Source organism: Perca flavescens, chromosome 1, assembly GCF_004354835.1.
Source record: "Perca flavescens isolate YP-PL-M2 chromosome 1, PFLA_1.0, whole genome shotgun sequence".
Lineage (NCBI taxonomy): Eukaryota > Metazoa > Chordata > Actinopteri > Perciformes > Percidae > Perca > Perca flavescens.
The window spans coordinates 30975738-31000345 of record NC_041331.1 but is presented as its reverse complement, the minus strand read 5'-3'; the positions used below and the strand labels follow the sequence as shown (position 1 = coordinate 31000345).

At 40.8% G+C, this 24608-nt stretch overlaps 1 protein-coding gene across 4 annotated transcripts in view; it reads left to right on the top strand.

The window, feature by feature from the left end:
* Window positions 1-24121, top strand: part of nfatc3a (nuclear factor of activated T cells 3a) — a 68597-nt gene extending 44476 nt beyond the window's left edge. For 3 of the 4 annotated variants that reach the window (XM_028574034.1, XM_028574040.1, XM_028574053.1), the window contains 4 exons: window positions 4026-4081; window positions 4253-4379; window positions 6374-7468; window positions 21336-24121. In XM_028574034.1, coding sequence (XP_028429835.1) covers window positions 4026-4081; window positions 4253-4379; window positions 6374-7468; window positions 21336-21412 — 1355 coding nt within the window. In that variant the 3' untranslated portion in view covers window positions 21413-24121. The remainder of the gene's footprint in view (window positions 1-4025; window positions 4082-4252; window positions 4380-6373; window positions 7469-21335) is intronic. The other variant, XM_028574047.1, reaches the window with a different exon arrangement.
* The last annotated feature ends 487 nt before the right edge of the window (window positions 24122-24608 follow it).

The following is a 24608-nucleotide window of genomic DNA, read 5'->3' as shown; positions in this document are numbered from 1 at the left end:
ATATGCTAATGTATTACTGAAATACACAAACAAGAGTATTTGTGACTTTAAAAGATGCTTATACGAGAAAAGAAAATACACTGTAACTGCTATTATACCAGTTTAACAAATAGAGATTACTAAAGATTGCCAAAGAGATTACTTAGTTAAACTCCCTGTGCTGATTACCCAGTTTCTTTAAGTCACCAGTCTTTCTTGGCCTTATCATATTTTTCTCTTTTGTACATCACTCCGTAATCAAAACACATGTAATAGCTGTTCCCTGGGATGGAAATGTTATTGGATAACATTCGTTGGGCCAGTCTCTGCCTGCCTGAGGTAGCTTTGTGATGTAGAGCAACAGAATCAAGTTCACACATGGCAGAAAGTGGAGCAGTGTTGTTTTTGTGAGTGAGAGCCATTCTCTAAGATTTTCTAGGGGAAAAAAGCGCAGTGGAATGTCTTTAGCTCTTTCAGGTGTACCAGGTGAAGCATGGCATAGAAAAGTAGCATGTTTAAAACAACTCACTGATGGTCAAGTCTTTATAGCACTGCAGCAAGTGGAAAGCTTTGAGAGGTGCATCTTGGGTAGGGAGGAAAGCTGGGCCCCAATGGTGCACGAAGGCAGCGGACTGTGGAGAAGACAGAAAGAATATGAAAGGGGAGGGGAAGATGATGTTGATTAGGTTTGTGTAAATGATCCCCCTCATCATGACTAATCCTCCTGCTTTAGTGCAGAAAGGCACTGATTGGAGTAAGTATAGGAATGGAAGAAAAGAAAGAAAGAGAGGCAGTGACAGATATTTTTCCACCATCTCTCATAATTGAAAGACAACAGTAGATTTATAAGGAACTGGAGAGACTGACCTATTGTTGCTAGTACACAGAGATTATGGGATGGCACTATAAATGACTTTACTATATACAGAAACAGAGATCCGAGCATTTGTTGTGATGTCAGATCCTATTTTAAAGCAGATACATGTCAAACTGTTATGAAATAGTTTAGGTTTGCTATATCTTAGTATGCATAGCTTTGGTGTTTTTTTTTGTTACATTATTGTAAACTTTACTTGGTTTTTTAGAGTTTTTCTCATGGCAAGTGGATAAAATGCTGAAAGCCTACTAACTGAAAGGCCTGTACAAGAAGAAAATACTGCTTCATAATCAGTGATAGATGTCTGTTTTCCTTACTTTCTCTTGTTTTTCTTGTGTCTGTAAAGTTTGTTCTTAAAACCAAGATTAGTATTTCTGAGACTACACTTCATCAAACGTAAAAGTAAAAAATAAGTCCATAATTGGTGCAAGTATTTCAACTTTACAAGGATGAGTGTTTATACAGTATAAAGAGTGGACTTTAAAGGATATAACACTGACTGCCCTGAATAGTACAGCATGTGTACTCTGTAGTCACCGTGTTGTTTCTGTTGTAAAAGCCAAACAACCGCAGGCTTTTACAAAGATGCTGCAATATAAACAGTAATTCTCTTTCATTTTTTACAATGGGGGCACATTCTTTTCCCCTCTGACTGGGGTGCGTAGGGTGTCTGAATGATCCAAGTCATTGTCTTAGCATGGTATGAGGTTCCTGTTGCTGCTTGTTGTCTGACAGAGCATGTGGGGCCCTTGCTCCTGCATGTTGAATGTCAACAATCTGCCCTGCAATAATGCACTGCTGTCAGCTGCAAAGACTTTCAAGGTGATTTGCTCATTGGAAAAGACATACTCTATAGCTCTACCTTCACAACAGAGAGAGTCTCTTTGGGGGTTATGACTTTCTAATGTGCCAGTGGCTTACTACGACTAAGGATAATGTTAGGGTGAGATCAGATCAGGTAAACCACCTACTTAAAGCTACAGTAGAGTGTGGATTTTGGTAGAAAGCTGAATAGTCTTAATGTTACAAGGCTAACAGTTGAGTGCTTACTTTGTTAGAATCTACATATAGGCTAGTCCTCTCTGCAGACATGTTGCAGATGCCTGACAGTGGTATTTGAGGGAATCCTTTGGGTTTTGAGGAAGAGGCCATGCAGGTGCAGAGTATATTTGCACCATGTTAGCACCATGAAACTGCAATAGAACTTGATTGCGCTGAGAGACTATACAGCACTAACTTAGTTGCCAACGTTTTTATTCTTTTCGATGCTGCGATGACTGTGATTCTTCCGCGGAGAGCCTGTCAGTGTTTTCACCCCAACTGCTTCCCTTCAAGCAGCTGCCCTTAAGATGTCTGGCCAAATAATTAGATCCCTCGTAGGAAAACTGGAAAGGATGTTTTCTAGCCAGAAACCTGGCAGTGTGTAAAGGCATTTGAAAATAAATACAATTATTCCACTGCTCTCTCCATAATTTTAACCAGGCAAGACAAACAGCAGGATATTTGGACATTTGATTACTATTTAATAGCTGCTAGGATTTTCTCCATGGGGCCTCTGGGCCTTCACAAATTACATCATTTTGATGTCTCTTGGTTCTCCAGGACAAATTGAAATCGTGTGCTTTTCTGATGCCTCGTGTGGTTCTTAAGCCCCGTCTGTTTGAGAAAGCACTGTTCACTGACATCATCTTTAGGAAAATAGAAAATACAGAACAAAAGCTTCTCCAGATGAGGAAAGTTACTTTGAAAAACAGCACACGGTTTTTCAAAAGGGGTCTAAATTATAAAAAACTGTAGTCATCAGTGATCATGTGTGGCCTGGGTTTATTACTGCTTCTGTTTTAGTCATCAGGGCTGATTATATTCATTTTAATTTCTTGTCCATTTGTTGTTTTTTATGCCTATTTAAACTGAAAATTTATTTTGAGGTTGACTTGTACGAATAATAGCAGTTGTTGCGTTTGTTGGAAAAAAGTGTTTTTCTGATTTATTGGTCTGTCAAATGTGGCACTTTTCTTATGATTTTGAAGTTTAATGTTAAATGTAAGGAAACAGAGTTGAGGGTGACATGAATAATGAAAATAATTCCTGTAGTATAGTTTTAATTTCGTCAGACGAGATGAGAGTAAATATGTTTGTCAACAACCTTTTTTTCCATGACTAAGACGAAACAATGACGAGACTGCGCCAATGTCCAAAAACGCTAAGACTAAATTAACATGCATCATTCTTGACGAAAAAAGACGAGACTAAAATGTTTTGCATAAAATAAAAACTTAAGATAAAATCTCACTTCATTTTCGTCTACAATCGTCTCTAGTTTTTCATCATGAGATAGAATATTCAGCTGTTACAGCACCAGTGCCTCAACCACTGTTATCTACCGGACCGGCAAAGCGGATTCCGGCTGCGCTTCTCTCTGATGCTCCTAAACATCGCTGCATGTCACGCTAGTTAATACTACACTTGGCAGCAGGTAACGTTAGCCTACCGTTAGCTAGCCGCTGGAGTAAACACGGATAAAATGCTGACAGCTAAACGGTGTAGAAGTTTGTCTGTATTTCACTGTAGAGGATTCCTGTAGCTGCCGTGTCTGAAAAACAACAGATGTTGCGTTCACTTGAAACTCGCCTCACCAGCCTCGTGCTGCATTCAAAGTTATTGTAAAATACCCAGTGGTTGTTTTTGTCGTTTAACAGGAATTTACTGGTGAAATAAGGAAGAGGCTCAAGATTTGGTCGCATTTTACGTACAAAAAATCAGAATGTGGCATTATAACTATTTGACTGAAATGGTTATCAGAAATAATCTCAGAAATAATTTGTTATTTAAAAAAAGACTAAAATGTTTTGACTAAAACTTGACTAAGATATATTGAGTTTTCTTTTGACTAAAACTAGACTAAAATGACGAGACTTTTAGTCGACTAAAACTTGACTAACAAAAAAAGATATGTGAATGACTAAATATGACTAAAACTAACAAGGACATTTGGCACAAGACTAAGACTACGTTTAAAAATTGGTGACAAAATGAACACTACTGTAGTATACAGTAAAAGTTTCAACTTGTATTATTTAGTGTAATATGTGTCTCTGCCTGTTTATGGCACTAGGATTATCACTGGCTATGCATTTAGCTTTTTTTTGTCCTTAACCATTTCTCCTAGATGGACGACCACAATGGGAAGTTGAGGCAAAAATAATGCGTGAGAAAACTCAAGGAGTAAGTAGTCATTTTTTTACCCGTACAGTTGTTGTACAGCATTTTGTCTGTAATATTTGTTGTCTGTTGTACATTTTTGTACTAATATTTGCATTGTATTGTATGCAATAAATGGTATTATGTTTTGTTGGCCATAAGTGTGTGTAAATATTGTTAAATGTCTTTTTGTAGTCCTGCATCGTGGTGGAGGTCCCTCCCTACCACAGTAAGTCTGTGGGCTCAGCTGTGCAGGTGCAGTTTTATGTCTGCAATGGCAAGCGGAAAAGGAGCCAATCGCAACGCTTCACTTACCTTTCAGGTGAGATGAGAGGTTCTCATGACTTTTGGAAAGAATCTGAAACCAATAATAACTGTTTGTTTTTTTTGACTTACAACTGCTATATTTGAAAGAAAATCCTTGGGGAACAAAACAGGTTAAGCAAGGGAGCATCATTTTGCTAATCTGATGCCATTTTTAGGTGCTCAAGTTTTTGAGATCCTAAGTCATTTTCTTGCAACTCATTTTACAGACATTTACACAAAGAGATTCTCTCCAGCTTTACTTTGCATTCCTTTGGGCGTACTGCTTCCTGCTATAGTTACTTTCCCAAGGTAATGAAAAGAAGTTTGACTGACAGCAGAGACAGTTGTAACGTGCTCTTTGTGTTGCACACTTCTCCACATGGGTTTCACTAACCCCATTTCTCTCTTTCTCTCTCCAAAGAAAGCATTGCTGTGGTTTAGAGAGGGCTCTTCCACTAACAATAACATTAACACCTGCCAACTGTTTATTTTGTAAAGCATACTGAAACTCCCAAGCAAACTTTTTTTTATTCTCACATGTGTTGTACAAAGTATTTACTTGGGCTTTTATGATGCAAATCTTTTGCTATCCAGGAAAATTAAACTATACATAGACCAGTAGAGTGATATGTTTATTTTTGGCAGCGAGGAAACTCAGTGGTCATAATATTTTGATCTGAAAGTTTCCTTAGTGTTTTTCATCAAAGTCAAATTACTGCCTTGCTATTTGATATTGTTATTGTGTTATTTTCCTCTTGAAGACAGTCAAACTGAAAACACCGTTGGCGGAATATAATGACATGTGAGCATTTTGTGCAACATATCCAAACCCCTGAGTTTTACCGCAACGCTGTGTGTGTGTCTGTACGCGTATAAGCTGCCTTGCCCCTCCACCCACCCAGCCTTTCTGTTTGCAGCACGCCCACTCGGCACTGACAGTTCCTGTTTTCACCGTCAACGGATTAGGGCAGCCAATCCGAGCAGAGTAGAGTTACCCTGCTCAGTCAAGATGGGTTGCTGACACCACTAGTGTTACCACGGACACCACCTGCTTTATTGTGGCAAAAAAAAAAAAAGAAAGACAAAAAGTTTAATCGTGGGCTGGGGTACAGAGGCCCAATTTAAAGATACATTCTGAGAGAATTGTCAGGAAAAAAGTCCTTTTTATGTAGAAAATTGTCTTTTTTCAAACATAAGGACCACACTATTAGTCAAATCTCACATGGGTGTGCTCAATTTTGTAGTTATATTAATGTTGGGTAAAAAAAATGAAAACATTCAAACTTCAATTATGTTCGGTGTTTAAATATACAGTACATTACCCTTCTCTTACCCTTAATATCCCTCTGGTTCTGCTTTTAGCCAGAATAAATCCTGTTTGGTTTTTTCATGCCCCTTTGCCTGTCAATCCCAGAGGCATGATGGGGTGAGTAGAGGGCAACGAACAGTGAACTCATTTGCTGTTGGTCTGATCTGGACTGCGGGGCATTCTGCTCCTCTTCCCACACAACATTTCACACGATGGCACCCAGTCTGACAACATATGCTCTCCCTCTAATTCAGAGCTGGATAAAAATAAAACTCACTGTCACAAGGCACCAGATTGGGAAATAGGTTACTGATTGGCATAGCAGTGCTGTGAGCTGTCACAGTAAAAGGGAATGGCCCCATTTACCATCACAATGTCCCTCAGTTTTTGGGAGGCTTTTTTTCATCTAAAAGGAGACCCACTTCACAATCCATTTATTTCAGAAACTATGTTCACTACTTTGAGATTCTTATGACCTTGTTCTGCAGGTTTTACGGAAACATATTTCAACTTCAAAGCCATGGATTGCGAAAATTAGTGGGTTTTGAGAAGAAGGAAAAACGTTTCTTTTCTTTCTCTTCATGCAATATTTGATTGATGGACGTTACTGACAATGTGGTTTTTCTTTCATCCTGTCTGTCTTTCCTCTTTCGTCACATCTCTCTTCCTCCCTCTCTCTGTATATACCTCTCTCCCTTTAGTCATGGTGAAACAGGAGCACAGAGAAGAGCTGGACCTTTCTGCAGTACCCCCTATGGCCATGCCCCTGGCACATGCTGCCAGTCTGGTGCGCACCCAGCTGCCTTCTCCTGAGCAGTGCCACCCATCGGACAACCTTCTGTCCAGCTCCCCTCACGGCCTGGCCACCGGCTCCGGACCTGGCCTGCTACCCCTGCAGGCCCCCTGCCCCTCCCTGGGCTCCCCGTCTTTCCAGCACCTGCCTCACCTCCAGGGTCGCAGCTTGCACCACCCCCCTGCCGACTGCCACATGACGTTCCACCCGGGCTCTGCCCCTTCTCCTCTTCCGGCTCCCCCCCGGCCCTCCTACCAGCCTATGCAGCACAGCCACAGTCATAGTCATAGCCTGCCCTTCAATGGCCAGTCCAGCCTCCCTCCTCAGGGCTACGACAGGATGCCTTTTCAGCACAGCCCCAGTGAGGCGTCACACCCAATGAGCATGGGAATGGTGTACCCTTCTTCCCCTTGCTCCTCACCATCAGCTCCTTCCTCTTCAACCACCAACCCCATTGCTGGGTCTCCCCAGAGCCAGCAACCCCTGCTCTCCCCTTCATCCCCACACCTGCACACACTCGGAGGCTATCACTGCTCCCCAAATCCAACCCAGGTGCCCTCTCCGGGTGGCCACCCCCTCGTGGGGCCTCACTCTTCCCAACTGCAGAGGGCTATGAGCTACCACCCGGTAAGTCAAAGGTCAGCCTCTTGTCCCACACCGCCCAGCGCCCCTGCTCCAAGGATGATCCCCTCACCCCACTCTGGGCCTTCCTCCCCTCAGCTCCACTCGCTGCCCTACCAGTCTCCCACCTCATCCTCCCCCACCTCTTGTGGCAGTCCTCTGGGGCCCGTGCAACAGCAGCATTCAGGACAGCGTTCCCCCCAGGCTACAAGTCCGGTCATGGCCAGCCTGTCCCCGGTGGCTGCCGGGCCTCTGGGTCACCCTCTAAGCCCGCAGGGACCCTTCCCCTCAGACGGAGAGAGGCTGAACATCAAAGAGGAGCCAGAGGAGAGGGAGCCCACCTTCCGCTCCATCGGCCTACAGGACATCACGCTGGACGATGGTAAGATATTTATTCATCATGTTAATCTCTGTAACTACAAAATCATTTCTGGTGTTTTTTCTTCCAAGGGTCAGTGTCCAACTGATGTCTTTAACAAGCAGAAAAGCCTGGGAGTGCCTTCTCTACTGTGATTGGTCAGTTCATGAAAAGTGACAAAGAAGAAGTTATTTTAACTTGATGCTCATGGAGGCAGTTAAACAGAAATAGACAATTGGTCACATTTGGTTGCAAGCACTTAAAACAATTAAAAAGAGAAGCTGACCCTCAGACGAAGACCCAGTGAACACGCACCTTCACTCCATCTACCTTTGTGTAACTACATTTACAGCTTTTGTTTTTGCTCTGACTCTCCTTCTCCAGTTTACTGTCAGTCTGGTCTTTCTGCTCTCATTATCACATTTTAAAGATATTTACACAACAAATCAATCTGTGAACAATCAAATTTACAGTCTAAAACAAGGGGCCGCTGAGGGATTAAATTTAGCCTAGAATATCTCATGCGCAAGATGCATTTATATCTGATGATGTAAAACAATACAGAGCACCAGTTGTTTTATTTTCAAATGGCAGAAACCTTGATGCCTGATCATGGTGATAGTGTTTCATCTGTTGTTGCGACGCACAGTTTCATTACTGAGGGGTCCTGTGACTTAGTATTGGGTAACATAGAGACAATAGGTCTGATAACTAAAGAATCATATTAAATCACTAAGCTTCTGTATCTCTGGCAGCAGTTTGGAGATTAATTACACTTTGTATGTTTTGGCTTCTTGGAACTAGGGAGTGGGAGAGGATTGCATCATTTTGTGCTACTATACTTGCAAAGACTGTAGCTAGAACACAGAGACTACAGTTGTGTGCTGTTGCAGTAATTACATCCTGTGTGCATTTGTGTGTATGTGAGTGTATGTGTATGTGCATTAAGAGCTCTAACTTAGCGTGTTTAGGAGAATGTGTTGACTTAACAATTGACCGTGAAGTCAGTGCATGCATTTAGCAGGTTTTGTCACTTATCCATTAACTCTGCTTCTGCTTGTAATCTGTGCGTCCAAACTATTCCAAATCATCTACCTCCTTATCTGCTGTTTAGAGGATCACTAGGTTTTGTTAACCCCAGTGCCATATTCAAATGAGGGTCTCAAAGGTTTAGGGTTAATAAATAGCCTAGCGAGGCTGTGTCAGGGAGGTGTGATATTGTGCACCAGCAAAGGTTAGCCTAATTAACACAGGACCATTGTCAATAAGTAGTGTGTGAAAGACCGACAACCACTGAGGTTCATCAGTGCATATGCATACGCATGCACGCACGCACACACACACACACACACACACACACACATGCGTGCGCACATGCTAACAAACATTTAAACATGTAACCTTTGTGATAAAAAGGCCTGTTTCACTGTCTCTTTTCTGTTTTTCCTTCTCACAGGCTCACGTGCACTCATAAAATCTGTTTACTCAGAAATGTTTCACATAAAACTGTAACTCAGATTTAGTCGGTCTCTCCCCATCACATATGCAGAGACAGACACACAGCAACTCCGAAAGTAGCTGGCTGCACTCGCACTCTTACAAAAAAAAAGTGTGAGAAAAGTTTGTGAGTGACATGGTTCAGCCGGGAATGTAAGCTCTCCCTTTGAGCCTGTTGCTAAAAATAGCTTTGTGTGCCAGCCCAGCTCTGTAGGCCATGTTTTGAAGCAGCAACGTGAAGCTTACATCTAGCTCCGAGTTTTAGGAGGTCACACTCTCTTAAGTAGACCATATTCACCTCAGTTTGACAGACAGATCGGGATGGGCACAAATGCACACACATATAGATATAGAGTAGTGAAAAATGCATATAGCATAAAAGATACACGTGTATACGTACATATGTAAATGATGATTGTTAAATCTGTTCATATACTGAAATATAATCCAGAGCAATTATGCACCAATTACATTTTAAGTTGTGCATATAGTCACTGTGACTGGCTACATGACTAATGTGGTTAGAACCGGGGAAACCAGCCTTCTGATATACAGTTAAGGCAAAGTGTAACTGCCATCAACACTTCACCCTTTAACACACATGTTTGAGAATGACGCTGCTCCACCTCTGATTGTTCTTCTATTTATTCTGCCGACCTCCACTTTTAATTTGTACTAATAAAATGCATCTTTTAGTGAAACATTCAATGTGTTTTGGCTATAAAGCGTGACCTGTAGAAAGCTGAGATCGAATCATTATATTTGCATCATACAGTCATACAGTATGTGAACTACTACAGTAGAATCACAGACTGGTGTGTCTGTGGCAAGAGAGGGAATACAAATGTGAACGTGTAGAAAACTGCTCTGGTTAGCAAGCAGATGGCCCTTGTGACGCACACCAGAGCATGCTTGAGATGTGTGTGTGTGTGTGTGTGTGTGTGTGTGTGTGTGTGTGTGTGTGCGTGTGCGTGTGTTAAATGGTGTATTGTGTTTGATGTTGTGGAGGTGTGAGTGTACTGTGTGTGTGTGTGTGTGTGTGTGTGTGTGTGTGTGTGTGTGTGTGTGTGTGTGTGTGTGTGTGTGCGCTAAGCAGGAGACACAGGATGTGAGAAAACAGACTGACAGACAGATGGACAGACAAGGTCAGGCTCCAACCCCACTGCAGGGTCATTCAGCCGAGACATTCAATCTGAAATGTATTTGGCATCTGAGATTAAAGTAAAGTGTATACTGGATAATGAAATGCTTTTTTAAATACAGTACATGTATATTTTAATGTGTCCCTATCAACTGAATGAAGTTTTTCTTTTTCTTTTTTTCTTTTTTACAGCAAAATTGGACTTAATCCAAAAGTGATAAAGAATATATATTAAATATGAAGTAGCCTCTTTGGAATCACAGCAGACGGACAGCAAGGCTTTATTTCTTTGTTAGATCTTGCAGTGAAAAAAATGAAGAGAAGATGTTAAGTTAACAAAGGCATTGAACTGGAAAAGAAGGAATTTTTCATCAAAGCAGCATGGGACAGAGCTGAATGTCACTAAAATGTGCAGCTTTGTGTATTTCTACTGCTTTGATGTCTAAATCAAAACAACAGAGTAAGGTTGGGTGTGCCATCATGAAATTTTATCAAAGTTTTTCATGGTCACTGTTTGGCATATATACCGTAACAAAATAAATACAGGTTCTTTCGCTTGAATGGGAAGGGATAGCATTCGTGTGTATTTGTCTGTGTGTGTGTGTGTGTGTGTGTGTGTGTGTGTGTGTGTGTGTGTGTGTGTGTGTGTGTGTGTGTGTGTGTGTGTGTGTGTGTGTGTGTGTGTGTGTGTGTGTGTGTGTGTGTGTGTAAACAGTTACTGGGGTGTTGTAGTGTGTGCAGTGTGTTTACAACAAAAGCTGGTCTTTTGTTGGCCCTGCCCTGCCCAAAATGTACAGCTGCCTCAAACCGAGAGCACCGCATTGAGGGTAGTAATAATAGACTCCTTAGGAGAGACACAACAGTAATGACACAAATGCACACACAGAGTGAAACTCGTTATCCTGTAGAAGTAATCAAATATACAAGACACTGTCCGTTACGGGTGTGCAAAAAAAATCGATTCAAATTCGAATCAAGATTCAAGCTCTACCAAAATCGATTCATAGAATTCCAAAAATGGATTCATATTTTTTTTTTCTCATTTTGACACCATTGTTCTGAAATGACATTACTTCGCCATTCCCATAGATGGCGCTGCGTCGAATTCACACTGACGCCTGGGCACTCTTGTCATAATCTTTATATATGTCAATGGTCATAATCAGAAGAAGAACGAGTGCAGCGGAAGTAGTTTAGTCGGCGCAAACAATGGCAAACCTCACAGAAAGAATTATTCAACCTGCTCCATCCTCATTGAAGGCGAGAGTTTGGACACATTTTGGCTTTTATAACCTCGAGGGGAAGACGGAACTTGATAGGAATCATGCTATTTGCAGGCTTTGCAAAACGAAAATTAAGTATTTTGGAAACACCACAAACTTGAGAACTCACATGGTACGGCATCACCCAGAGATTCCCCGTTATCACTCTCAGAAGACCTCTGATCTGGTGGAGGACCCATGAGACTCTCGTTCCCCTCCTGGCTAAGTTAGCTAAGCTCTATTTGTGCATCCCTGGTACTAGCGTTGCGTCAGAGAGAGTGTTCTCCACTGCTGGAGACATCGTAACTGCAGAGCGGAGCATGCTCACTCCAAAACACATAGACCAGCTTCTGTTTCTGCAAAAGAATGTACAGATTCCAGCCAGTGGTTACACACACACACACATACACCTACACCCAAATGTGTATCCATTATGTGATTCTGACACATCACAAAAGTTCTGTTGAATGGACTGTAGTTGCCACAGTTCTAAAAAGAAAGGGCCTACTTTGATTTTGTGTGTGTGTGTGTGTGTGTGTGTGTGTGTGTGTGTGTGTGTGTGTGTGTGTGTGTGTGTGTGTGTGTGTGTGTGTGTGTGTCGGACCTCTGCGCTCTGTCAACATGCAGAGAGGACAGATAAGCTTACGCACTCTCAGGTACCGAAATTTGGCACTGTTTGATTTTACGTGAACCAATACTCGGTAGTACCGACGTGATTCAGTCGGTACCGGTAAAAGTACCGGTTTCAGTACCCAACCCTAACTACAATCACACATTTACACATTCACACCACATTTACATACTGTGAATTGTTTTTTGAATCGAGAATCGTTTTTGAATGAAATCGTAAGCCTAAAAATCCGAATAGAATCGTGACATTTTCGGAATCGTACACCCCTACTGTGCGTGCAGTGAACACAGCTTTTAAAAGCTGTTCTGTTTTTCTATCTTTACAAGACCACCATGGACTGTGTAGAAATAGACAAAAACTTGTGGACGTTTTCATTTCTCAGGCAAACTTTTAATTTAACAGGCTACAGCATTGTTACTCAGAGGCTTGCATACATGCAAATTTTTTATATTCAAACAATTATTTGACATTTTGGGATATTGATTATCTGCTTCGTTGCCCAGAGTTAGATGAGAAGATCAATACTACTCTTGTGTGTATGTTAAATATGAGGCTGCAGCTAAAATTATCATAAAGACTAAACACGGTGCTTTAACATCAAAACAACTAGCTGTGTGTAAAGACAAAGGCTGGTCAGCGCTGCCGATTCCACTGAGAATCAACAGCAACATCTTCTCAGTTTTAAGACTCCTTCAGCTCATGGGCAGCTGACTCTCTGTCCATAATCTGACTTTAGGCTCCCTGAATGTTGCAAAAATGGCAGGGAGCTGTAAATTAATAAAACAAGTCAGTGGTGAAGAGGCCAACAGTTAGCAGTCCAAAAAAAATAGGATATTTTTCTCAGGAGTTGGCCAACCTGACTGGGTAGAAAGCGCCAGTGAATATTGGATTTATCTTTGACAGGTGGCGAGAAATACGACTCCAGTTGTATCCCAAATTTAATTATACATGAAATTAAACTTGGAAATTACCATTTCTTTTTTTTTTTGGCTAACTTTGTAAATTGTAGCCTTTTGGAAAGGCATAAAACGTTTATTTGAACTTCCTCAATTGTTCTTTTTGTACTGTAAAGGTGCACCTGCCTCATTTATTGTCATTTAATAGCTGCCATCACAAAGATCAACAACAGCATAAAGCAAATTAATTTACAGTAAAAGCATTAAATGGTTGACAACTCTGAATTCATCACATCACTATAGATATTGCATCCGACAAACTAGTTTTTCCATAATCATTAACTTCTGATATTTGTATGTGTGTGTACACAACCAGGAAGAAATGTAAACATATCTGTAGTTAATTTGACTGTGATTATTTGTATGAAACAACCAGATATAAATCATAAATAATTTTTGTGTGCACAGACGTGTGTGTGTGAATGGAACCATTTTAGTCAGAGGCTTCATGCTGCCACTAACCAACCATAACAGAGTAATAACACAGAGCTCTTGATTCGATGGCATTAAAAAAAATAAAACAGTGGAAGGAAAATACGTTTCCATCAAATGCTGCTGCTGCTGCTGCTGCTGCTGCTCGTTAAAAACAATGGCAAACATTTGCCGGTCTTTTCCCCTGAAACAAGTGGAAACAGACTTTGTGTGTCATCTTTCCACACAATTAAGGTCTTAGAGAGTGTAATGCAGAGGTCTTGGCGGAGGCTGGAGCCTGGTGCGAGGACGGTGCCAGTGCTGCCTTTTGCTTTAGTCAGGAGGCATATGAACTTTTGGTTCATGATTCTGAATATACCAAGTTATTATGAAAATGGACAGCACTGTCTTCAATAGTGTGTGTGTTGGTGTTGATTTGTGCTTGTCAGCCAAGAATCGAGCGCCGGTGTTTGACGGGAAAATGAACAGTAGTCACCACATTGCTCATGGCGCACAAGTGAGGACTTGACAGAGTGGTGAAGTAGATTTTACTCCCCCTAATAAATGTACAGGTGCTGACGTGTGTGTGTGTGTGTGTGTGTGTGTGTGTGTGTGTGTGTGTGTGTGTGTGTGTGTGTGTGTGTGTGTGTGTAAGTTTAAGTTGATGAGTCACCTCCGCGGCAGTGTGGAAGATACTATTTCGTTTTAAAACTCTACTCTACTTTTTTGAAAAAACAAATGAGAAGTTGAAACATACAAAACCTTCTGTAATTTCAGCTTCTCAAGTGTAAAGATTTTTTGCTTTGTCTTTTGTGCTAGTAAATTAAATATCTTTGGAGTTTGGACTCACAAAACACACGATTTGAAGACATTAACTCGAACTTTAGGTAATTTGAACAGGCATTTTTACTGTTTTTCTGACTTGTTACAGACCAAACTATCACATGATAATACATTTAAAAAAAAACATGTTAGTTGCAGCTCTACTGCTGTATATTATCTTCATGGTACAGGAAACATTAACCAAAACTCTCTGCTCAAGTGAAAAAAACACATCTATTATCTTAGATGGGTTAGCAGCTCCTGACCTCCATCTGTTAAATGGCAGGGAAAGCTTTGGGGTTATTATGGTTTGACTCCAGAGACTCATCAGCTTAATGCTCTCTGCTGATACAGTAAGTACCGTTAACCATCGTAATGGATCCACTATTTTGTGTCCCGGATCAAAGGCAGGAGTCTTGTGAATCACTTAACCGTCAGATCAAATGGGAAATCCAGCGATGATTCACAGAAATGAGTGACTTTGAGAAACTGACTTTTATAAAGAGCTTCTCCGATGTGCTCTGGATCCTCACCCACTCACTTACTAGTTTACTCCAAAAGAAGAAATTTAAATAAAACTGATCACAGAGCAGCGGCAGAGTTACACGAGTGAACCAGAGAAATCTTTAGCGAGTCGACCTGGCAGATTTCGATTTCATCAAACTGACCATCTATTTCCAATGCGTGTGTGATCGCTCATTGGCGAAGATGTGTGCATGTCATTACAGGGCCCTGCAAGTGGAAACTGTGCTTGGATATTCCCTCTCGCAGGCAAACCAAGTCTTGCCTCTGTCTGTTCCCTTTGCACAAACGTTTTCCATTGTAGCATGTTGTCTTCATTTGCTGGACTCAAGAATCAGTCAGTCTTCGAGTTATTTTCTTAGCTGTTCTGCCAGCGTAATGTTTTTTAAGCCAGGGTCAGGGAACTTTTTTTTTCAATGTGTCATAGAGTGTTTTGATAATTACCCATTTTCCATTTTGACAGTAGACATGTTTATCGTACTGAGTGTCCATCTGCTTATTTCACTTCTGCTTTGCATTATGGAAATATTTTCAGTATACCGCCTTTGACATTCACTTTAGAAATGTGAGATTACCCAATCTCAGTGGTCTCCTGCTAGATGTTACACAATGTTGACAATGTATCTTTCTCAAGGCAAAAATGTCATATTTTTGTCATTTTTGCAAGCTGCAAATACTGTGACCATGTTTTAAAGCTTAAAGCTTTAGTGCGTAACTTTTTAATATATTAATGAATGTCCGATACATTCAAGCCATTGCCAAATGAGTTCCTACAAAGCTAATTAACACTATCAGCTCCACACAACTCTCTCTGTATTTCTCAGTATGGCTAGGTTCAGAAGATTGAGGCGTCCGGCGACTTCCGCGTGCAGAAACTCAAGTGAAGATAATGACCTCCGTGTTCTCCTTGGCTACTGGCAACTGCGTGGGGGAGTTTTGCGTTTTTGCGTGTTATCAAGACGCATAATCGCTTTTTAACGTGTTTATCAATGCCGTTCGGCCACCAATGACTTACATTCCGTGTGAAATTTCGCCGTTGCGAGTAGTATGAAAGCACGTAAGTCTGTGGATGGGTAAAACACAGGACTTTCACCCAGGAGAGCCGGGAACATTTCCCGCATGTGGCGTTTGTCAACTGTTTTTTTTTTTTAAGCCTTCTCCAATGTTTCTTTCCTAAACCCAACCGTTTATTGTTTTCTTAAGCGTGTGACATTGGTCAGCGTCATATTTTTGTCGTTTTTTGTGTTATCAAAGCCTTTCCCAATGTTCTTTTCCTAAACCCAACCATTTTTTTTTTTTTTTTTTTTTGTGTGTATGTTTACATCCACTGTATACAGCGTAGACATACACATGGACAGCTCAAAATGTGTACAGATAACACACCATTTGGCTTTAGGAAAGTGGCGTGTATGTTTACGCAAAGTCATGATGCCATGTTGTTAATTCAATAAATGACTGTAACTAGCCTTGTTTATGGAGATTTAAACCAGCCCTTATTTCCCTTGCGTTTCCTTTGAAACACAAAGAAGCCTGTTCCTAAAGATGAGTAAGGACATTTTAGATAAAATATTAAAATAAAAACATTTAAAGCACAGTACAAGAAGCAGTGTTGATGGCTATATAGATGATAAACAGGAGTGGACTTTATTGGTTTTTTGAAATCCTATCTCAACCAAAACGTAGCATTAAAAGCCACGAGCACACAGCGGAAGGATCCATCTGATATAAGCCTACCTGAGAGCAGTAGTAGTAGTAGTAATAGTACTCGGCTGGCTGCAGATGTATATTTTGACTAGGGAGCCCCCCTCCCAGTCATTTGCAGAGGATCTCCCTCCAGGCTGAGCCATTCAGGCCGCACTTACTATGGCAGGCAGCGCTGAATCATCGGCTTTCTGTTGCACTGTCATGAACAATACCAGTAAATCTGAGAAAACACTATCAGTATGTGAAACTCTTTGTAGGCCAGGCTCGACTCAAACCTCTCTTTCGCTTCTGGATTATTGGTGTGGAGCCCGGCTTTAATTAAATGATTGTATCTGAAGCATAGATTATTGCTCACCGACATGGTCAAATGAACCTTTGTTTTATGTAAAATACTTTACGCTTACTCTATGTTGTCAACTGATGAAACTTTTGCAGATTACTTCAGTTCATTTTGGGCTTTGTATCTTTTGTCTTTTAGTATACGCACGCTAACTTTTTCTCAAAAGGAAAACGAGCGATCTGTCTGTCTGTTTGAAAAAGATGGAAATTCACTTTCAGAATGAGCTTAGTCTTTCTTCAAACAGCCCCGTAATCAAGTCGTCCAAATTTACATTGAGCGCAGCTGTAATATCAAGAGTGAAGCCTAAAGAAACTCTTTCTGAAAGATTGTGTGGGAAAACCTCTTCTGACACTTTTTTTTAAATGAGAAAAACGGAGTGAATCAAATTGAGAGGAATTAGTGTAACGTTGCCCTTGACGGAGTCATGGGTTTTTTAGATTGTTTGATGACTACTGCCCCCGGTCTCTCTCTCTCTCTCTCTCTCTCTCTTATTTATCAGTCGATAGGTTCATGTTTGCCTCTGCAACAATCTAAACAGTACAGCGGAAAGTGATATGATTTCTGCAGACGCCCACTTGATGTCGGTCTGTCACACTTCGCACTATGTTGCTCATATTCCTGTGGTGGTGTTGGTGGAGCAGATTCACTCCCATGAATCAACAGAGCTGCAGAGTTTACCGCACAACATGTCAGCTGTGTGCGACAGGCCCGTAAACATAGCTCTGCGATTGACCCAGTCGTTTCATTTATTAGTGTTTAAATTAGAGCCTTATACACACCATGATCGGTTTTGGAAGACAAGTGTAGACACATTTAAGGTGTTTTATACATTTGTTCTGTGTTAAAAGAAGTGAAATATAGAATATAGGAGTGAAATCTAAAACATGTCTTAGCTACATTTCACTAAATGAATGTGGAGCTTGAACAAAAGAAGCCGAGTCACTGTCCCAGCTACTAGTATGGATACAGCTGCTCTGATGGTCCTTTAACAGCAGTAAGATGCTGTTTTTTTTTTTCTAGCAAAGTTGCAACACGTGTCTTTTGAAAAGCCATGGCCTTTAAAGGAGATCTGTAGTCCTCCGTCACACTTTTTATTTCACCAATTGAATTGCGTGACAAAATCAATAAACTGGCTAACTTGATGTATATTGTACCTTAGTGTTATATATACAAAAGTAAATGTTTGCTTTGATAGTCACAGTGTAGTCTCATAAATGCGTGGTGGTGCTCTGAGTGTGACTGTGTGTGTGTGTGTGTGTGTGTGTGTGTGTGTGTGTGTGTGTGAGAGAGAACATGGTTGACATGGGAAAGGAAGAGCCTCCCACGCTAACAGGATGATGTGAGTGATGGTGGCCAGACACAAAAGCAAGCAGCAGAAAACACAAATAAAACAACAGAATTTTGAAACGGTTGGTCACGCGACAAAGACTAAAAGAAACAAGGGGTAATGGAAATATGTGCCGTTAATAATACACAAGAAAAAATATGTGCCGTTAATAATACACAAGAAAAATTGACTTAGAGCAAACTGTAGTTTGAAGAGAAGATGATGAAATTGTGAAACAAATATGAATGATTATTATATTTGACTGAACTGATGAAAGTTGTTGAACACATTTTTTTTTTTTTTTTTCACAGCATTCATGTGAACACTCTGTGTGTCATCGCATTTAAATATTCTCTTTTTTTCTCATGAAACACACACTTGGCTGGGTTCATTTTCTCATCATTGACTGAGTCATCCCCTGTCCTGTTTATTCATTTGTTATGGAGTTAGAGTAATACAGTTGTGTTATTATGGCCTGAGGGGTGTGTGATTTTACAGTACAGTTGCACAAGTGGACAGGGTAGGTGGAGGAGAGAGGAGCTGTCGTGTACAGACAGGTAACTCTCCCAGTGTCATACTGGGCCGGAGGTCTCTGTTGCACCCTCCCAAACCAGTTTGCCAAGCCTGTTTCTGACCTGTCAGCATCACCTCCAGAAATGATAAAACAAAAACCAAACACACACAATTGTTACAGTGAAAACCCTGTTTAGGCCTGTAACAAATGTTTGGGGCATTTTAGGCCTTTAATTCCACAGGACAGATGAAGACATGAAAGGGGAGAGAGAGGGGGAATGATACGCAGAAAAGGGCCATAGGTCGGAGTCGAGCCCGCGGCGTCAAAGAGTAAACCTCTATATATGTGCGCCTGCTCTACCAACTGAGCTAACCCTGGCCACGAGGCCTGTAACAATTATTACATAATTGTCAATTATTTTACATAATCGCTGTTTCTTTGTACCGCAATGAATTGCTAACTTTAGCTAAGGGGCTGAAGGGTATGACTGTTGACAGTCATTGTTGATTTTGTTTAGATATGCCAAATTGTAATTGAATGTATAAGTAATTAGTCAGTTTGGACAGTGAAAAGTATGCTAGGTGTTGGCACTTGACCCTATCTATACATGTTCATAGCAACAAAAATAAAAGGGGGGGGGGGGGGTTTGCTGTGTACTTGTGTTATAACATTATCTGGGTCACATGACAGTGATTATATAACCAAAAGATGTATCCTGGAATTCATTCAAAACTTTATTTTGTTTGAAAAGGTAATAAATAAATAAATGTTTTTAAATTTGACTGACAGAGACAATTATGTATCGTTAATCGCAATTATTTCAATTGTACGGCAACATTTGGAATTGTTACAGCTCTAACCCTGTCCACATCCTATTTTTCCGTGAATTTGACCAAACGGTGTCCTCTCGGCCTGTCTGTTTTCGTGTCGGCCTCACCGTGACAAAGTATTTGAAGTTGATTTACTTCACGGCTGCACTTTTTACTAGCTCCCCGCTGTGTCTCTTGTGGTCCCAGTGTGGACGCTGAATGGAGGCAGCAGATGTAAAACTATCCCGCGCGCCGGCTGAAAAACAACAGTGCAGGAGAAAGAGTTATCTGTTATTTATCTGAAATCAGGCTGTAACCGAGTCGGCGGAGTAATTAAACTCGCTGTGCCTGTGTGCCACCCCGGGCCTCCGCAACGTGTTTTTAACAATGGATTGGTTTCACACGGCCCTTTTTTTTTTTTTTTTTTTTTTTTTTTTTTTTTTTGTCATGCTTACAAACCCCATGAACAGGCCGGAGGAAATGTACTGAACCGCCATTAAAGCTCTAATGAAGTAACGGACCGTCTGTGTTTACATGCTGTGGGTTACCAGCATGGTAACTTTTGACTCAAACAGAGGTCAGAACTGGTGCATTTAGTGAATGGAATAGTTTCTCTCATTTGTTCTGTGAGGAGTAATTATACCTCTGTGACTTTTGTGACCTTTTGGTCTGTTTGAGTTTTATTTTTTCCATGGCTGGTTGAGTTAGAGCTTTCAGACTTGTGAGGAGCTCAGCGTGGAACAACACTGCCTTCTGCTGGCCAGACGTCCGTACTTCTACTGAACTTCATCTCCACCAGCACCCAGCATGCACAGGGACATCTGGTGGTTTTCTAAACGTAGAGCAGCCTTTCAGGACGACGCCTCGTTGAGTTCATGGTTTTCAATCTTGTAGTTCATCAATGTAATGATTGGAGATGGGCCGTTGTTTTCTTGTTAAAAAGTTTTAATTTTATTACCTTATTACTTTGTTGTACTTTTTTTTTGTAGTGTAGTGTACACCATAGGGCTGGGCCATATGGAGAAAATCAAATATCACGATATTTTTGACAAAATATCAAATACCAAATATCTCGATATCGATACAGAGACGATATTGTAGTGTTGACTTACGTTGCTTTCACAAAATATTTACACAATGAGATTTTTGATCAGTAATGTGGATATAATGACTAAGTGGGTAAAGGCAAATAATAGAACGGTTACCAGTCTGGTAAGTTCAGAAAATGACATCACTTTACTGTAATGCAGCCTTTAAAACCAGGAAAAGCCAACACTTATGCCATATTTCGATATCCAAAATCTAAGACGATATCTAGTCTCATATCACGATATCAATATAATATCAATATATCGCCCAGCTCTAGGGCTTGGCAATATAGAGAAAATCCAATATCACGATATTCTTGACCAAATATCTCGGTGGCGATATTGTATGGTTGACTATTGGTGCTTTCACAAAATGTTATTTACACAATGAGATTTTTGATAAATAATCACCAGAAATTATTTAATGACTTAGTGAATAAAGGCAAATAATAGAACAGCTAGAACAGTCTGGTAAGTTCAGAAAAGTACATCACTTTACTGTAATGCAGCCTTTAAAACCAGGAAAAGAACACTTAACATATTACGATATTACGATATCCAAAATCTAAGACGATATCTAGTCTCATATCGCGATATCGGTATAACATCGATATATTGCCCAGCCCGGATACATCACCCTATTTTTCAATTATTCTCCTCTGTTATTTTCCCACCAGTGTGTATATCACTTGTATCTTTTAGCTTTATGGACTTCAGACGTCATCTTCACAGAAGTGAAACGAGCTTCGGAGCGTCGGCATCGTACACCCTTCACTAATTTCCGGTCAAATGTAATCTAAGTAAATGATACCTTAAATAGGTAATAATACGTGTCTTGTTTTTTTGTTTTGTTTTTTCTCTTCACAGTGAATGAAATCATCGGCAGAGACATGTCCCAGTCCCCCAGCACTCGTGGTCCTCCAGCAGCACACAGCCAGTCATAGCCCAGCCAACACTTAGGCCCCGACACAGGCTTTTGGGACATGACCCCACCCCTCACCCCCCCACCCCCTCCAGTTCTTGACCCCGGACCCCCCCAGTCCTGGTCAGGGACAAGAGGGCAGGACGAGACAAGAGACCGTGGTCAAAGACAGAATACGGTTTGGAGATTCTGTCTCCAAACCGCTCATGGACCTGCTCCACCACCAGCCGGACAAGAAGACACTCTCGCTGGCCTCCTCCGATTTCATTTAAAAACGATTTAGCTTATTTAGAGATATAGATACAGAACTCGCAACCCCACACAGAGTAAAGAGAACGGTGAGCGGGGGGATAGGAGCATGTGGAGTTTAAAATGAGCGAGGTTAAGATGGTTGGAGAATAAGACGCGACCCCCGTCCCTCTTCATTAGGTGGGTGCCTGCCCTCTCAAAGCACCGCTGTCTTCCTGACCAATCAGCTGTCCGTGACTCTGGAGCACTCGCTTTTTGAAGAACTCTCTCTCTCTCTCTCTCTCTCTCTCTCTCTCTCTCTCGCAGAGACAATACAACAAGCGTGTGTTGTCCTCCCCCTGTCACCAGCATCGGCCTTCGTCAGCGAAGACATCTTGAGACATATAAGAATCAGAGAAAACTCCGGAGTGCACAGTGCTCTCTCACGGGAAGCCAGAGCTGGGATTCCGTTACTCCTGTAACTAATCACACTTGGAAGTTAGAGATGAGAAATTCGTTTGCTGTAAAATTGGATTGCCAAATTCAACTCCAAACCACCCTGAAGGATCAGAATTTCAATTATTAGCTTAAAAAAAAAGTAAGAATTTTGAGTATCTGGCTGAACACTCTTGGCTCAGTGATGACGACACCGTCCGCTCCTTGTTTTTGTCCCTTTCAAGATGATACAACCATTCAGGTTCCGGAGTGCAGGGACCCAGCGGGGAGGACGAGCTCCTCTGCCGCTGGTCTGGGATCTGCAGCCTGCAACATTCCACAACTTTTAGCAACCTTTCAGCCGTGTAGATATCTGTACATGAATCCCCTTCTCTCTTCCTCCTTTTGTCTCTTGTGTTATCCTCATTTACGACCTCCCTCTCCTGTATTTCTTTATCTTCTTCAAGTTGAACAAATGCCTTATTAACACTTCGCAGCTTTGAATGGTAGCTAAAGCTTTTTTTGTTGTTGCTCTTTTGCACAGCTGGCTTTGAGTGTGACTATAATAATGTTTCGGAAACACGATTTTATGAATCCTAAAGAGGGACATGTGGGGTTTAAGGACTGAGTTACCCCTTTCATTTTTCATTCAGAGATATTTGAAGATGCCCCTTTATTTTCCAGGTTACAGAGAAGTGTTTTTATTAATCCACAGAGACAGACGTCTCTGCCTCTGAAATTTCTTCTCATGCAATAACTCTCCAAATCTCCCAGGGGCCCTTGTGTGCCTTTGAATTCCTGACAGCCACCATACCTGTGACGGTATGACGATATAATGGGAAAGTATATTTATACTTAAAGATGTTTATATATTACATGTATGTGGTGTTCCCCCTCTTTAACGAACAAGGTAAAAATGACAAATCCCAAAGTAGGGAGAACATCTGGATGCACTTCCCTTGTTTGCCACAGTCTATGTTTGCTGTTCACAATCAAACACTTCTCCTCTCATTGTCTCCAGAAAGGTGTCTATTCACGATGATGTATTCATATTTCTTATTCTGACAGATATGCAGTGCCTGTACGGCAGCAATAACACAGTCTCGAGTAAAGAGCGTCTTCAGGCAGGTTTCTGGCGTGGACAGATTCCCATTGGTTTGGTTTTTTTTGCCTTAAGCTTGACAATAATGCTCCTGCATGAGAGAGCTGAGGAGTGTTGCTTATGACGGTTTGAAGTCAGTTTCCAGGTGACAGTTTCCAAAAAATGATTCTGCTATGCATTATAATTCTGCTAATGCCTTTTAAAATGGTTAAAAAAAAAAAACAACAACAAAAAAAAAAGACCTTGATGCCTCTACGTAGAAGTAGACTGTAGACTGTAGACTTGTTGTAGATGCTTGATTGAGTCTGTTAGCATTCTGGAGTTGTCCATCAGCCAATCTGCCTTGTCAAGGACAGTGCGAGCATTTTAATAAATTCAGTTGTGTGTGTGTGTGTGGGGGATAAATGGTTGGTTGGTGTTTGTACCAAATATGCTGTACAGAAGACAGGAACTCTTAAGAGTCCTGTTTTCAACAACAGAAGCACACACATGCATTTAGGCTATGCAAACTATAAGAGCAGCAAATGTGAGATATGACAATGAATATGAAAAACGAGATTATAAACTACTTGTAATGTTGCCTATGAACTTTACAGAGCGGAAAAGAAAAAATGAATATTCAGATAGTGAGAGTATCATGTCACTATGTAAACAGTTAGGATGCCTTAACTCTTGTTTGAAAACCAGTTTGTCAGTGTGTCTGTATGCTGGGTTGATTTTTTTTTCTATAACTATTATTATTTTACTTGTTTTTTGGAGGGGGGGGAGGGGACACTGTGTGGACATTGAGGGTTCGGTGGGAGGAGGGATATGTCTTTTTTTTTTTTTTTTTTTTTTTGCATATGAAGCTGGTTCTGCAGTTTGAAAGACAAAACAAAACCAGCATTGACAGTAAACTCTGGCTGCCGTACTCGTCTGTCCCAACCAAAGACCGAACAATATGTTCCCATTTTACATTATGGTAAAGCAACAGAGACTGTACAGCTCTATTTTTGATACTTTGAAATGGATGTCATTCCTTAAAAGGTTGGGGACATGTATGAGTGTTGAATATATATATATATATATATATATATATATATATATATATATACATATATACACACACACACATATATATATATATATATATATATGTGTGTGTGTATATATATACACACACACACACACGTGTATATACATATGTTTTGTAAAATATAAGGGAAATACAGGTTTAGCTGATGTTTACCGAGCCTTGTATTGTCATTTCTTGTATATTTTGTATGTTAAATTTTTTTGTAATTTTTAAGACTGCAGTGCTTTTTGAAATTATTCAAAGGGAATACCTTGCATCATACTGTAGGCTCTAAAGTAGTGTATATCAATAAAACAAAAAACTCAGCTATGGCTTTGTGTCACTTTTTCTCCATGTGTTTGATACATCAGCAGCCTTTTCTTTCCCAACTCAGCACAG